This window comes from Camelina sativa, chromosome 12, assembly GCF_000633955.1.
Source record: "Camelina sativa cultivar DH55 chromosome 12, Cs, whole genome shotgun sequence".
In the NCBI taxonomy this organism is placed as follows: Eukaryota; Viridiplantae; Streptophyta; class Magnoliopsida; order Brassicales; family Brassicaceae; genus Camelina; species Camelina sativa.
In genome coordinates, this window is record NC_025696.1 from 18,749,108 (window position 1) to 18,764,299 (window position 15,192).

General features: G+C 38.1%; 2 protein-coding genes and 1 pseudogene across 4 annotated transcripts; all 3 read left to right on the top strand.

Moving 5' to 3' along the window:
* Positions 970 to 4,391, top strand: LOC104733640. Of its 2 annotated transcripts, none has more exons than XM_019233309.1 (2): positions 970 to 3,380; positions 3,729 to 4,391. In XM_019233309.1, the coding sequence occupies exon 1, from the start codon at positions 1,275 to 1,277 to the stop codon at positions 2,832 to 2,834; it is 1,560 nt and encodes a 519-aa protein (XP_019088854.1). In that variant the 5' UTR covers positions 970 to 1,274; the 3' UTR covers positions 2,835 to 3,380; positions 3,729 to 4,391. The 2 variants fall into 2 exon arrangements, with proteins under 2 accessions (XP_019088854.1, XP_019088853.1); XM_019233308.1 differs by having other exon boundaries at positions 3,767 to 4,391.
* LOC104732140 (imidazoleglycerol-phosphate dehydratase 2, chloroplastic) lies at positions 5,235 to 7,382 on the top strand. Of its 2 annotated transcripts, none has more exons than XM_019233392.1 (8): positions 5,235 to 5,721; positions 5,824 to 5,948; positions 6,047 to 6,079; positions 6,261 to 6,353; positions 6,443 to 6,517; positions 6,613 to 6,675; positions 6,787 to 6,896; positions 7,135 to 7,382. In XM_019233392.1, the coding sequence occupies exons 1-8, from the start codon at positions 5,415 to 5,417 to the stop codon at positions 7,160 to 7,162; spliced, it is 834 nt and encodes a 277-aa protein (XP_019088937.1). In that variant the 5' UTR covers positions 5,235 to 5,414; the 3' UTR covers positions 7,163 to 7,382. The 2 variants fall into 2 exon arrangements, with proteins under 2 accessions (XP_019088937.1, XP_010449972.1); XM_010451670.2 differs by having other exon boundaries at positions 5,239 to 5,721; positions 6,047 to 6,151.
* LOC109127878 lies at positions 7,475 to 8,837 on the top strand (annotated as a pseudogene).

The following is a 15,192-nucleotide window of genomic DNA, read 5'->3' on the forward strand; positions in this document are numbered from 1 at the left end:
AGCTTCTCTCTTGGGTCAAACATCAATCACTTATAGCACCGCTTATGATGCGAAAGATAACAGCTCAACAACTCAACTGCTCAAGCCACTTATACAAACAACATAATAATTCTTTTCACAACATACCTCGTATTGCTTCATCAAACCATTTTTATATTGACGGACAAAAATTTTCGGAATGTAATTGAATTTTGGTAACGTAATGCAACTTTGGATTAAATGACTATAGTTTAAATGCAATAAATATGATAATGTATAAGTTAATTGTAATAACTAAATTATCAAGGTAACTAATATGTTAATATTTAAGTTAGTTGATATAAATTGTATAATAACACATTAAAGATGAGTTTACCATATAGTTTAAAAGTTATCGTGATATAATTTGACTTATCTAGTGATAAATGATGTTATGGACGGCGAATGAACAATGTTAATTTTTGCTGTTAAATTTATATTTTTATCTTGTTATTATTTTTGTTCGTGAGTATGTATTAAAAAAGTATTTCAGGCATTAATTGAGTGAGAGGAGAGATAATTAATTAAAAAATAAGTAAGATTATTTTTTAAGTTTTCAGTTATAACTTATAAGTGTGTGCAGATTAATATACCTTACAAGTTTCACATATGTATTTTCACAAAATTTGTTGCTTTTTTTTTTGGAGGAAGTTTTTGTCTTGTATACATGATGAGTTGACAGAAAAAAATTATGCAAATTAAAACATGTGAGATCCGTTGAGATCTTGACACGTCATTCTCCATTATCGGGAAATAGCTCTCAGATCTTGACACGTCTTAACGTAGGTACCAAAGTTCCCGAAGAGATTAGCGTCGTCCAACGAGATTTGGAGGGAAACAAAATTTAAGCACACATTTATAATTACAATTAAAATTTAAATTGAACAAAACAATAAATATTCTTATTTACAATAATAATGTTATGTTGTTTTTTTGTCGACATTATTTTTACTTTATTAGGCCGTGTGAAAAAACTTCGCTCATCTCTTTCTTTCAATTTTTTTTGTTCTTGGGGGCCAGGAAAATTACATCTCCGCCCACCTCCACCACCGCCGGAGTAATCCATGTTAGCTGATCGGAGGAGCCATCCATTGTCGCGTCGCTGTCACGATTTGCCTTTCATCGAGGTGATATTTGCATATCGATTTAGATCTGGCGTTCTTAGGGTTCATCGACGTTAGATATTTCATGGTCTACGGTGATTGCATTTCGGAATTTTTGCTGAATTTGGGGGAAATTTAGGGAGTTGTGTATATATGGAGAGAGGTGGAAGGAGATCTGGTGAATCTCCAGGGGTATTGATTAAGAAACGAAGTTCATCTGGTTGCTTGATTGTGAAGAAGAACGATGATGGTGTTGGTAGGATTTGTTCGTTTTCTGAGACTCGTCCGAATTGGGAGTGTAATAAAAAGTCTAGGATGGTTATGAGTGACTCTGAGTCTAGCGATAAACTTGCCACCATCCCTCATCATATGCGCCACTTTCGTAATGTAGAAGAGAGTCGTTTTGGGGATGATCGTGTTGTGGGGAAGAGTAGAGAGTGGAAGGAGAGGAATAGGCAAATATTAGATGATGATGAGGACGAGGATGAGGAAGATGAATTACTGGCAATAGGGATGAGGAGGTCCTTCGATGGTAGCAGAGTTGATATTGATCAAAAAGCTTATTTGGGGTCTACTCGATTTGGTAATGATAGGGAATACGGAGCTGATTGTAGTCGAAAAGATTTAGATGTTGAGAAGAGAAGAAAACCATGTATAGATGGATCAGGGAACGTAGGTTTTGCTAATCAAAGTTATAGAAACAGGTGTAAGGTGAGTGGAAACGGAAGTAAAACTACTCATCCTTTATTGTTGCAGAAGAAGTACAAGCGTGACATGATTTTTGATGGACCAATCAGGATGCAGGGCAAAAATGGTGTCCTTAAGGTGATGGTGAACAAGCAGAATAATATAGGAGGAGGGTTAATGCAAAATGCGAAAGCTGAACAAACTCAATATGGCTCAAAGATTCAAGAGACTGGTAAAATACGTGTTGCCATCAACTCGCCAACCATTCTAAAAACTGAAAGTTTTCCGAAACTGCTTCCCCCTGTCAGAATACAGTCAAATGGGTTAATTTTGCCTACGACGTTAACCATGAAGGGTAAGGGACATGACCAAGATTTTGAAGATAGTACTGATAGCTTGGGGCGCGTGCAGAAGAGAATAATACAACCACATAAGCCCTCTCAGATGTCAAGCACTGGAGGAGAAAAGACTTTACCTGAAGCGTCAACTTCTTCAAAAATCAGAGATGGAATGATTAGGCGTGGTTCAGGCACAGAAAAACAAAGACTACGAGAGCGAATTAGGGAAATGTTACTGGAAGCAGGGTGGACGATTGACTATAGACCTAGGAGAAACAGAGACTACCTAGATGCAGTTTATATAAGCCCCAGGGGAACAGCATACTGGTCTATTATCAAGGCTTATGAAGCACTTCTGAAGCAGTTAAATACTGGAGAAAAAGTTCCCAAGCCTTGTGAAGAGAGTTCCTCATTTATTCTGATATCAGATGAGATACTCAGTCAGTTAACTAGGAAAACAAAAAGAAGGATTGAAATAGATATGAAGAGGGAAGAGCAATCTGCCAGTGATAATGATGGAAAAGCGACTTTTGTAAGAAATTTCTTTCCTGTTAAAAATGAAGTTGGAAATGATGACAGGTATGTTCAAAAAGAACAGCGAAATGTCATGTCAGTGAAGGATGAGGTCAGTAGCAGAGATAGTTCACGAGGTACAACTTCAAAAGGTGAAAGCCCTTTGCATTATTAAATTGAAGAATCAACTGGTTGCTCCTCTCACCGTGTGGACGGAGGGATAAATAGCAAACATGGTAGGAGTACACTGTCGGTACGGCGTGCAATCAGGGGAGATAATTTAGAGAGTGATGGCTTTGTACCCAGATCTGAAAACAGACGGTATTGGCTTGGCTGATTGATAGTGGAACCATACAGTTGAGCGAAAAGGTGATGTATATGAACCAAAGACGGTTACGCGTCATGCTTGAGGCTTGGATAACAAGAAGACGGGATTCACTGTGGTTGTTGTAGTAAAATTCTTTCAGTTTCTAAGTCTGAGATACACGCTGGAAGGCAGCCATTTCAGGACATATTTTTGAATTCTGGGATCTCTCTTCTTCAATGCCAAATAGATGCATGTGATAAGCAAAAGGGTACTCGGCACATTGGTTTTTGCTCGGTCGATGTAATTGTTGATGATCCAAATGACGATGCTTGTGGTGTTTTTGGAGATGGAGGTGATTTAGTTTGATGTGATAGATGTCCCTCAACTTTCCAACAAAGATGCCTAGACATACAGGTATGCTGATTTTGCTGTATATATTTATTGTTTTGGTTAATTTTGACAAGTCAATGCTAATTTATAAAGGTGCAATGGTTTATGTGGTGCTTAGTATAAACAGGTTTTAGAACAATACTTATAGCTAAATGAACGGATAAGATTCAAACATATGTAAACTCTATTGAGCTGAAATGTCGTTAACTTTTAACTACACCAGGGTTGTTTTATTCCTCTCCTGATAATCTTTTTTTAGTTTCCTTTTTCAGTTTCAATCATGGTGTCAAGAAATATTTAGCTTGTGAATGCTTATCTTATGCACTTTTAAGAATTTTGTTTATTGGTTTTGATGCATGTTTTTCCTGTTAGATCTACAGGGTATTAACGACATTTACCATTTGGTTTAGATTTCATGGTAACCGTCTAGCTGAGATGTCGTTCGTTGGAACTCGGCATGTCTACAGACACCAACGCGCTGATGGTGGACATCATCAGATATGGAAAAGCAGATAGACTGCAAAACCTGTCTTTAGTGCTTTTGTTGGAGAAGATGAAGAAGATAATTTAGTAGAGTCTCCTCCTCAACGGAACAGCGACATGGCTTTCTTAGATCACATTATCCGCTCTCCTTCACAAACTGGTGAAAATGGAAACGAAGATGTCTATGGATCAGGCGATGATGATTCTCTGGAAACGCAATGAAACAGAGTTAGATTGTTGATCTGTCCTCGTAAGCATTGGTGTCTACTACAAACACCATAATCGCTTTTTCGAATAGAATTTGTTAATAAATATGTTTATATATGTTTTATGTATATATATATATTATATCGTACATGTCCTGCTCTCGCCGCCAAGCTTCACGACGGTGAGTTTTTTTGCTCTCTCTTACTTATGTGTTATCATCTCGTTTCTTCCTCTTTGTTTGTCCACCATCATCTTCCGATGAAAATCTGCTTCTTAATTCTTAGAGCATTTAAATCATTCATTTGTATATAATTTGGTTTTTTATGAAGCATTTTAATCGTTGCATTTTCTCCCAAGAAGACATAAGAAACTTTGTTTCAAATCTATCTATAAACCTAACTAAATGATAATAGTGGAATGAGGTAAAATTTTTGATATTTGGCAGAATAGAATAATTTGTTTTCTGTTGTTCACTTCCACATATACTTTTGAGAAAATTCAGCCACCATCACGTAAATTAATTTCTTTAATTTTGTTGTTTGGGAAAGAAAAGTGAAAAGAGGTATTTTAGAATACCTCATATGATTTAGCCGTCAAACGGTTATTATTATTTTATCTATATATATATTTGATCTCTCTTTCTATCTCTCTCAATGCCTTGCTCGAGCATCGAACCCGTCATGCGTTGCACATTAAAGTGCCTTCGCAGACCAGTCAAGCTACGAGAGCCAAAGCAAATATTATTTCGATATATAAAGCAACGTTTCCATCAATTTAACCATTTATAAGTCACCTTGTAGATTTAGAGGGAAAGAAAAAAAAAAAAAGGTATTTTAGAATACGTCATATGATTTGGTCGAGTTAAGAATTTATAGAAGCATCACTGATTATCAGTTTATCACCATCTCTCTCTCTCTCAATGCCTTTGCTCGAAGCATCGAACACGTCACACGTTGCACTTTAAAGTGATTTCGGAGACCAACCACGCTACAAGAGAAAAGGCAAACTAACATTGTTTCACTTATGTAATTATCATACCAATTCATACTTGTGCACATATAGACAAACCCTACAAGAGCCAGGGTAAAATTTTTTTTTTTTTTTTTTTTTTTTTTTTTTTTTNTTTACTAATGGAATGAAAAAAAAAAAGGTATTTAAGAATACCTCATATGATGAGATTTATACAGTAAAACCTCTATATAAATTAATAATAATATACTCCCTCTCTGTTTCCATCAATGCCTTTGCTCTTGAAGCATCGAACGCGTCACGCGTTGCATTTGCAAATGCCTTCGCAGACCAGACAAGCTACTAGAGCAAAGGCAATTATACCTTCATTTCTATCACTCTCTATCTGGCTACAACATAATGTTATACGACGTCGTTATTGGTTTCTACAGTAGGAAAAATCAAGTGGGTCTCTCACACACACTTGTCTTTCTTGTACCAATGGAGCTCACATCTTCGCCGGCTCAGCTTCTCAGACCACATCTCGGCTTTAGGTTTTTACTTCCTCGACGAACATCAATCGCTTCTTCTTCCTCTCCTTCTCCTCGATTCCTACGGATGGAACCTTATTCTCACCGTCCTCTTCCATCTATCTCCTCCGCTTCTCCTCCTCCTCCCGGAGATAACGGTTTTCCGGCGATTACTACATCTTCTCCAATCGAATCAGGTAGAAGAATCTCAAATCTCACTATTCATTTTTCTGATTTTTTTTTTTTTTTTTTTTTTTTTTNTTTTTTTGACTCTTGTGTTGTTGGTTGTCGATGAGCAGCAGGTAGAATAGGTGAAGTGAAGAGAGAAACAAAGGAAACAAATGTATCTGTAAAGATCAATTTGGATGGTAATGGAGTTGCTGATAGCTCCACTGGGATCCCTTTCCTTGATCATATGTTAGATGTTAGTGTAACAACTCCTATTTGATTGCTTTTTTTAACATTTTCAATTTCATATTTGTGATTTGATAAAATGTGTGTTTGTGGATTCTTTGTGTTTAGCAACTTGCTTCACATGGCTTGTTCGATGTACATGTAAGAGCTACTGGTGATACTCATATTGACGATCATCATACTAATGAAGATGTTGCTCTTGCCATTGGAACAGTTTACTACTTAACTGCTTTTTCTCTTTGTCTTCTATATAGTAAGTTTGATAAGTTAGTAGCATTCTTTGTGATTGCTATTTTTTGTTGTTGTGTGTGTGTCTGGTCAGGCTTTGTTAAATGCGCTTGGGGAGCGGAAAGGGATCAACCGTTTTGGCGATTTTACAGCTCCTCTTGATGAAGCACTTATTCATGTTTCCCTGGTATAATACAAATCTTTGAACATATGGTGTTGCAGCTATCTAGTTTTTTTGTTTTCTTTCAGTAATTTGGAGTTCCTGGAATTTGGTAGGATTTATCAGGTCGACCATATCTTGGTTACAACTTAGAGATTCCAACTCAGAGAGTAGGAACATACGACACTCAGGTCCATGCAGTTTCAGGATTTTTCTAATTTGTGTTTTTTTTTGGTTCTTGGTTTGTTGAATCACTGTTCACTAAATGAATCTTCTCCTATTTTAGTTGGTGGAGCATTTCTTCCAGTCATTGGTGAATACTTCTGGTATGACACTTCACATCCGACAGGTACGATTCCTATCTTTTATGTTTCATAAGTCTTTTCTATATAATGTGCCGGCAGACTTTGTTTATTTCTTCGGACTATATATAATCTCTTTTTTCAATTTGTTATGACAGCTTGCCGGTAGAAACTCTCACCATATAATAGAAGCGACCTTTAAGGCCTTTGCTAGGGCTCTCCGACAAGCAACAGAGTCTGATCCACGTCGCGGTGGGACAATACCAAGGTTTGGCTTTAATTCTTAAATGCAAAACTAATCTTTTTTCAAATTCTTACCTCAGAAAAAGGCACTCACATACACATTACATGATACCTCTCATTCATCTTCCAATATTATTTGCAAGATGCCAAGTTTCATCATATAACAAAAACAGAAAAATCCTTGGCATCATTCAGTATTGGAAAGAAGCAAAATATGGCTGAGAAAACAAGTCTAACGTTTTAGGTTTACTGCATATTTGCAGTTCAAAAGGAGTCTTGTCACGGTCGTAAGAGGCGGTGAAAACAAAAGTTTCAGTATACTGATGGGAGTTCTTGAGCAAGGATCAGTTGTCTTATTTTACAGTGTCAAACCTGCTAGTGCTGGATCATTGCTCATTTGCAAAAGGTTTATGTATTTAAGATTAGCTTTTGGGAAGAAACAGTCCAGCGTTAATTTGTATTTTGTTGTTGGAGACTACTTTTAACACATAATACATGTGAGTTCTTTGTTGATCTTTAGGTGCAGAGTGATGATTTTTATCTATAGCTAATTAATTGGTTATTTCAGATTATTCTTCTTTCTTGACATTAATCTAGTAATCTGCCAGCCAGTCGTAATCTGAGTTGAAAGTTTTCGGTTTTTCGGTTTTGGTATTAATATCTTCGTATTTTATAGGTTCATGATCATATCATGAAAGCTCTGCAGTCTGCAAACATGTCTTGTTAAATAATTGACTTTAGTCATTTTGATAGAGTCTTCTGGTTGCGAGTCTTAATAGTCTTTTTTAGTCTTTTGGGATTTCTTTAGATGATTAATCTCCTAGAATAATGCTTAGAACCGTCACAGAAGAAACTAAATGAACCGGCTTCAGGGTCTTCTTCTTCGCCTCTGGTACTACTTCCTGATGAAATCGCTGTGAATTACTTCGCACGCGTCCCGAGATGTTACTACCCGGCGATTTCACTCGTCCCTTACACACTCAGTCTATCAATAGGGTCGAGGTTTTCAATTTCAAAACGCAAACTTGGGAGTCTTTTCCGAGTCTTTGTAATGTAGACCTAGACCCGCACGAGGAAGCGGGCAGTAGTATTGTTGTGCTGAATGGTAAGATTTACGGCAGATGTCATAAGACTAGTTTTGTTTACGATCCTAGAATTGGAAGAGACTTGATGTTGGTGTTACCCGAGATGATGGGGTTTTGCGTCATTGATAACATCTTTTACATGTTTTTTCATTCCCCGGACAAAATAGTTGTATATATATGATCCAATTTTTGATGGTTTGGAGTCTCGTGTTGGGTCGTGAAGATTCACCTGAGGCGTCTGAAAGTTGTACTATGGTGAATCATGGTGGACGACTCGCTATTCTGTTTGTCGACCTTAAAGAGTGTCCGGCAGAGGTTTGGTGTACAGAGATTGTATTGGAGAGGACAAAAGAGGATATGTTGGTGGGAGATTCTTGTGGTCTAGTCATGTGCTTTGACAGATTCGATTCCTTCATCATTGAACAAGCTGTAGCCGTAACAGTTTGATTATCTAATGATAAGTGTTGCAAAGGTATGCTTCTGACTCCATCATCCATGCTTTTGTGATGAATGCACGAATTACTCTTTAAAGTATATTATGATTGGAGCTTTTGCTGTGATTTTATCTACTTTCTTGCATTCAGATGAGTTTGCAGGAGCCAAGAACTGATATTATAGTTAGTTTATGTGAGGATTTGAGAGGCGACCTTTGGAATTCATATATTGTGTTCTTGTATGTTGTTGCTTCAAATATGGATGAACCGCGAAAGTAAGATGAAGCAACTTAGTAGCCGATAATCTATTGAATGTCGGAATTGAGAACCTATCTTTTGAATCTTTGGGCTAAATGCGAATACTTTTGCCAGTTCTTTCCCTTGTTTCCTGCTTGTATGCATCTTTATTGTTTGATGAAAAGTTAGTTACTCAGTGTGTTACACCTACTCGTATCACGGGTTTCTTTAAACATGTTAATCCAAGCACATCTGAAATTAAATGTGTGAATCTAATATGATTTACTTCTTCGGACCCCATAGCCATACGTCATCTATAATAATTGGTACTTGAAGTTGAAGCTTCTCACATTTGCAGTTTGTGTTGTAAAAAAAGAAAGGCTGAAATGTGATCGAGGCTGAAACGACATAGAAAACATAAAAATTGGGTGAAGGTTGTGAATAGATTAGCCTCTATAGTTATCTTGCTACGGTCATAGATTTGGACAAAGTCGATTTTTTCATGGCCTAAAACTTACAACTTAATTAAACATTTGATATGAAGTAGGCTATATATGATTCTCATATATTGAACATAATCCTTGAAATTTTTAAGATAATGCTCTTGATGCTTTTAGAAACTTGATAGATTTGGTGATATATATGTTTTTAGCTTCTTGTGCTTTTTCCCCTTTTCTTTACCCTACTCGCAAAGTGGTGACTGATTTTATTAGCCAGCCAATGGCATCTCCTTTTGCTATCTTTAAGTCACATGCAAAAGAGCTATTCAGATTTCTATGGTTGTTTTCTAGAGTAAAGAAAGTGGTAGGGAAGAGTATCTTGTGCGAATGGTTTGCCTTTAGATTGGTTGTTAATTGGTGGTTAACTTAGTCATGGGCTATATAAGTCTTAAATAATTGTTATTTTGCACTCAAAGCTTCATATATCTGTGTTGGTGACTATGGATTAGTATGAAAAATATTAATCAAATAAGAAGTAGTTTTTACCCTGTGTTGCATGCATCGAACAAAAAAAAAAGAAGAAAAGATGTTTCACCTTTTGATTTCTCTATCTCTCCCAAGTTGTTAAATAATATTATCCATTTTTAATGTTTTAGACCATTTTTCATATATCTTCAAATAGATGGCCTGAAATGGTATAATTATGGTTTCATATTTTAGTAGTTCAAGATAAAAAAGACAGGAAGAAGTGTTATGAATCATGAATGTTTTGGTTTATCATATATTATGATATTATGACCATCATTGACAATTAGGACGTTGGACATATAAATTTTTACATACAAAATGATTAAAAGCTTTAAGCTTATACAGTGTCAGAGTGTCTTAATCATGTTACTACTATAAGATTAATGTCAAATCGCTGCATACTCTGCACGACTTTAAATCATTATATCTCTCACTTGTGAATTTGAATCATCTTAATTGTTGGTGCGGGAATTAGCACCCCCAACATACCGATCTAGACCCGTTAAAGAACCGGTTATCTAAACTGGGAATTCGGCCTAGATTTGGACTTCATCTCTGAAGGCCCAGTAACACTGAAAGGCCCATGGACGAGGAGACGAATTCAGCACTTCAACTCGCCCAGCGGCTGACCTAGCAAGAAAGGAAAGACTTTCCTTATTAACTCGCCATCCAGTTAAGAAAGTCAATATATCCGGTATATTCGAATATATTCTGTAGATCTTTGAATACCTATAAATAGAGGGCAATCCTCGCATTGTAAGATCATCGAATCATTAATACAAAATCCTAAATTCTTCTTTGTTCTTGAGCAAAACCTAACTTGTTTCTCAAGAGATTTCATTTCCTCTTTTCTTGCTTACTTTGATCTAAATCCTTCAAGAGATTGTTATTGAATTTGTTTCCCTTCTAAACAAATTCATTGTGAGAAACCTCAGTTTCTACATTAATCTCACTTTCCCAGTCATTCCTGTTTCAACATGCCGGCCGGGGAAAATACTAATCACGTTTACTCCAAAACAATCAATTATTATAGTTGTCAACTCCCATTATCCAAAAAGTGCAATGTATTTCGTTTCATTTGCTTTATTCTATCTATTGTTGCAATCTTTTGTAAGTAACTAAAAGCAATAATTTCATTAGTATATCCTCATCCGTTGTTAAAAATATATATAGACTTTTCCATAATAGGGTTTATTCAGTGTTGTGGTCCAATACTGTGTGATATGGAAATTGTTCTTCTTTTAGGTTTTAATTTGTGAACGTAAGACGATAGTTATGGTATGTTCTTCTACCTAACTAGTGAGTGGTTTACAAGTTCACCTCATAAGTTGAAAAGATCCAAGTCCTTAAATCTATCTAATACGATAATTATATTTAACTATGGTTGGCCATTTTAGATTAGATGACAAAAACTACTTAAACTTTTCACATACGTATATTCCAACTATTTTTTTTTTTTTAAATGAAAGAGTTGAACAAAATCTGTAACATAATATAAAACATGTTTTTGGATTTCAAAAATTTACATGTGATTTGGAGGCTATATATGACCACACATGACACACCTCTCTAACTGAGTTTTTTTTTTTTGTTAAAAGGCTTTCAAATTAAATTAAAGGGGAAATAAAAAAGTTTACAAGGCCCAAACGTAAGCCCAATTACAGAACCACAAAGAGAAACAAAGGTGAACCAGTAATGAACCAGAGCCAGTAATGAACCAGTAGTGAACCACTTAGAAATGAACCAATAGTTAGGAGAGTACCAGTTTTATGGTTGGGCATTCAAACCGCCCATACCAGCCTCAGTAAATCATTTGAAACGTCATAGAGAGAGAAGTCGAAGTGAGGAGATCACTTATGCGATTAGGGTTTTTTACGCTGTTCTTGTCGCTGTTCTTGTCGCCGTGGCTTCCCTAGAGAACCAGAGATGAAGCAGAGATAGAGAAAGATCCGGGTTGTTGTCACGAAAGTTCGAAGCTCTGTTGCGGACAGTGCAGTCAATCTGGCGAAGTAGAAGATCAGCCGATTTGAAAGAGTTTCGATGAAGATGGTGGTTCCGCTCAGTCCAAATCACATAAACAACAGCCTGCCAAGCAATCAGAAGCAATTTCTTTGCCACACGAGTACCTCGATACTGCGAGAGAGAGTGAAGAGTCTGGGACCAAGAGGTTGACGGAGCAAAGGCGCATCTTCGAGCAATTTCCGACCATATCGACCAGCTAAAAGGACACTCAAAGAAGATGTGATCTCTAGATTCAGGCATGGAGGCACATAGAAGGCACTGAGAATCCACTGGTAGTCCCCAACTCAGTAAGCGGTCCCTTGTAGGACATCGATTCAACACAAACAACCAGGATAAAAACTTGTGCTTCGGGATTCCTCCTGAGAACCAAATGATACTATGCCAAGGAACAGTGGGATAGGTCATTCGAAGAGCAGTACAGATAGAGCCTGTGTTATGACGGTCCTTGTGATGGTCGCCAATCCACCACCTGTAAGAATCTTCTTCTTCTTCGTTTAAAGAGATCGTTGAGAGTTCTATGTGTAAGCTGACCTGTGCTTCCGATCTTGCAGGTGGAAGGTTCCAATTGCCGCGACTCCAAAGATCAGCTAAACGAGTTCCCCGACGGATGCCAGTCTGATAGAGTCCATCGCTTTGAAGATAAGTCATCATCTTACCTAACTTGCTCCAATTGTCTGTCCAGAATTGTGTTGTTTTACCATTTCCTAGTTTTACTCTGATCCAAGGGTAAACAACTTCTCTGACTTTTAGTAACTTGTTCGTTAACCAGGAGAAACGGTTACTAGATTTGCGGGTCCAAAATGAGCTCATATCATCAGAGAGAACCACCCTTCGAAACCAAGCCACCCAAACCGATCCGGATCTGAAGAAGAGTAACCAGACTAGCTTGATCATGCATGATGTGTTCCAAGAGAGTAAGTCTCTCACACCTAGTCCTCCTTCTTTTTTGTCCCGTATGACTGTTTCCCATGCCACACGGGATGAGTGATGACCTTCTATCATACCCTTCCATAAGAAAGCGCTTGAGAGTGAGTTTAACTGTTTTATACACTGCTTTGGCAGGACAAAGGCTGAACACCAGAAATTTGATATCCCCGCGATGACAGAATTTAACATTTGGAGCCGTCCTGCGAAAGAGAGGGATTTTGTAGACCAGGCATTAAAGCGTCTTTTGACATGTTGAAGCAATGGAGCACAGTCAAGAAGGGTAAGTTTTTTAGTATACAGAGGTAGCCCCAGGTATCTTATTGGGAGCTGACCATGACTTATTCCAGTAGTGGTAACAATTTGGTCTATTTCAGGCTGAGAGAGACCAGACGTGTAGAAGCTAGTCTTTGGGAGGCTTATCGCCAACCCTGAAGCTTCTTCAAATTCTTTCAGCACTTGGAGGACATTCTTCACTGATGAGTCCGAGCCATCTATGAAAATCAGTAAGTCATCTGCAAAGCACAAGTGTGTCAATTTAATTTCTTCACAACGTTTATGATAGTGAATTTTACCCTCTTCAGCCGCTTTATCCAAGCAGACAGATAGACAATTCATAGCTAACACAAATAGGTAGGGTGAAAGCGGATCTCCTTGGCGTAGTCCCCTTTGCCCTTTGAAGTAACCATGAACATGACCATTGAATCCAACCGAGAAGGAAGGTGTGCATACACAGGCTTTAAGCCACCGCAGGTAGAGCTCAGGCACCTCAATCCCTCTCAAACAGCCAAAAATAAATTCCCATCTGACTGTATCAAAGGCCTTCGCAATGTTATTCGTTTTGGACCAGTCTGTGTATGATAACCATTAACTATCTCAGCTGCTAGGAGGGTATTCTCCACAAGGAGTCTACCTTTGATGAAAGCTGTTTGATTTTTTTGCACCAGATCAGGGAGGATAGGTTTCAGTCTAGCAACGAGCAACTTAGAAACAACCTTGTACAAAGTGTTGAGGCATAATATGGGGCGAAAATCAGACACAAGCGCAGCTCCTGGCTTTTTTGGGATTAAGGCGAGTATGGTGGCATTAATTGCAGACGGGAGGAAGCCTGTTTGGAAGAATCTGAGAATGCTGGCAATAACATCCTGTCCTAGTATCCCCCACGCAGCCTTGTAAAAACCTGAGGTGAAGCCATCCGGTCCTGGTGCCTTATTGGCATTTAGTTTAAATAGTGCCCGTTTGATCTCTTCCTCGGTTGGTAGTTTGATCATTGTCTGTTTTGTTTCAGGGGAACATCTATAGGAGATAATACTACGAAACCAAGAAGGTGGAGTGTTGACTGATCGCAAGAGTACTGGAGCAAGAATAGATTTGAAATGATTCACTGCCATCAGGGACATCTCAAGAGGATCATCAACAATGGAGCCAGTAGGAGTGGTAAATGATCTGATTGCGTTAAAAGCATTCCTTATCTGCATAATCCGGTGAAAGTAAGTGGTGTTCAGGTCTCCCTCTTTTAGCCAGTTTATTCTTGATCTTTGCCTGAAATATGACTCTTCTATACTCCTTAAGAATTCCCATTGAGAATGAAGAAGCTTTTCTTGCTGGAACAGGTCTGCTGATGGATTTGTGAGGGCATGAACCTGCACAGAGTGTAACAAACTGTTAGTCTCTCTCACACGGTTCTGAATATCTGAGAAATTCTCTCTCGAAAGTGTTTTGAGATCTCTTTTTAGTGATTTTTGTGTTGCACTCAATGTTGACAAACAGGGTTCCTGAGGAGTTATGCTTCCAGCCAGATTCCAAGAAGATTCAACCGTAGAAAGGAATTTCGGGTGCTTGGTTAAGAAATTGAAGAATTTGAAAGGCTTGGTACCATCAGATGGGAGAGGGGCGAAGAGGTTTAAGAGACTAGGGGAATGGTCAGAGATATCAGGCGCAAGGAAGGATACGACACTATCCGGGTAAAGAGAGAGCCAGACATTGTTTACTAACACACGGTCTAACTTTATGGCAATCGGGTTAAGAGGGTTTTTATTTGTCCAGGTAAAAAGGGGACCTTGAAAACGCAGATCAAACAGTTCAAGTTGCAGGAGACAATCTCGTAGCTCCAACATGCGTGAGGTAAGATGATCAACAGTTGGGTTTGAGTGCTCTGCAGGGTGGGTGATTTGGTTAAAATCTCCAAACAGGACCCAAGGAGCGGCATCCAACATCATATCCTGATGGAGACTAAGAAGCTCACACCAAAGGTCAGTTCTTTCATCACTTAGATTAGGTGCGTATATGGCCGTAAAACAAAAACGGTGACCTCCTTGGATAGATACTTCACAGGTGAGCAAATGCTTGGACTGGTGCAACACGGACACTGAAGCTGGAGCTTTCCAGATAACAACTATTCGACCATTCTCATCAGAGGCGTGATTAGATGTATCGTTCCATCCTAGACATGCAAGGTTCATAACTTGGTTCAAATTTGTTTCTTTTATATGGGTTTCGAGTAGGGCACCAAAAGTAGGCTTATTAATAGCAAGCCAAGTAGCAAAAGGCCGATGTTTATCCTTGTCATTAAGACCTCGGATATTCCAACAAAAAGGTTTTATATACATAGGGAAGGGTTAGGGGTTAATGAGATAGAGGAAGTCCCCCTC

Bases quoted from the DNA above. Each gene is read 5' to 3' on its own strand.
- LOC104733640 (XM_019233309.1), top strand. From the start codon at position 1,275: ATGGAGAGAGGTGGAAGGAGATCTGGTGAATCTCCAGGGGTATTGATT.
- LOC104732140 (XM_010451670.2), top strand. From the start codon at position 5,415: ATGTTATACGACGTCGTTATTGGTTTCTACAGTAGGAAAAATCAAGTG. The intron at 6,518-6,612 runs GTCCATGCAGTT...CTCCTATTTTAG, and splicing joins TAGGAACATACGACACTCAG to TTGGTGGAGCATTTCTTCCA. The intron at 6,897-7,134 runs GTTTGGCTTTAA...GCATATTTGCAG, and splicing joins CGCGGTGGGACAATACCAAG to TTCAAAAGGAGTCTTGTCAC.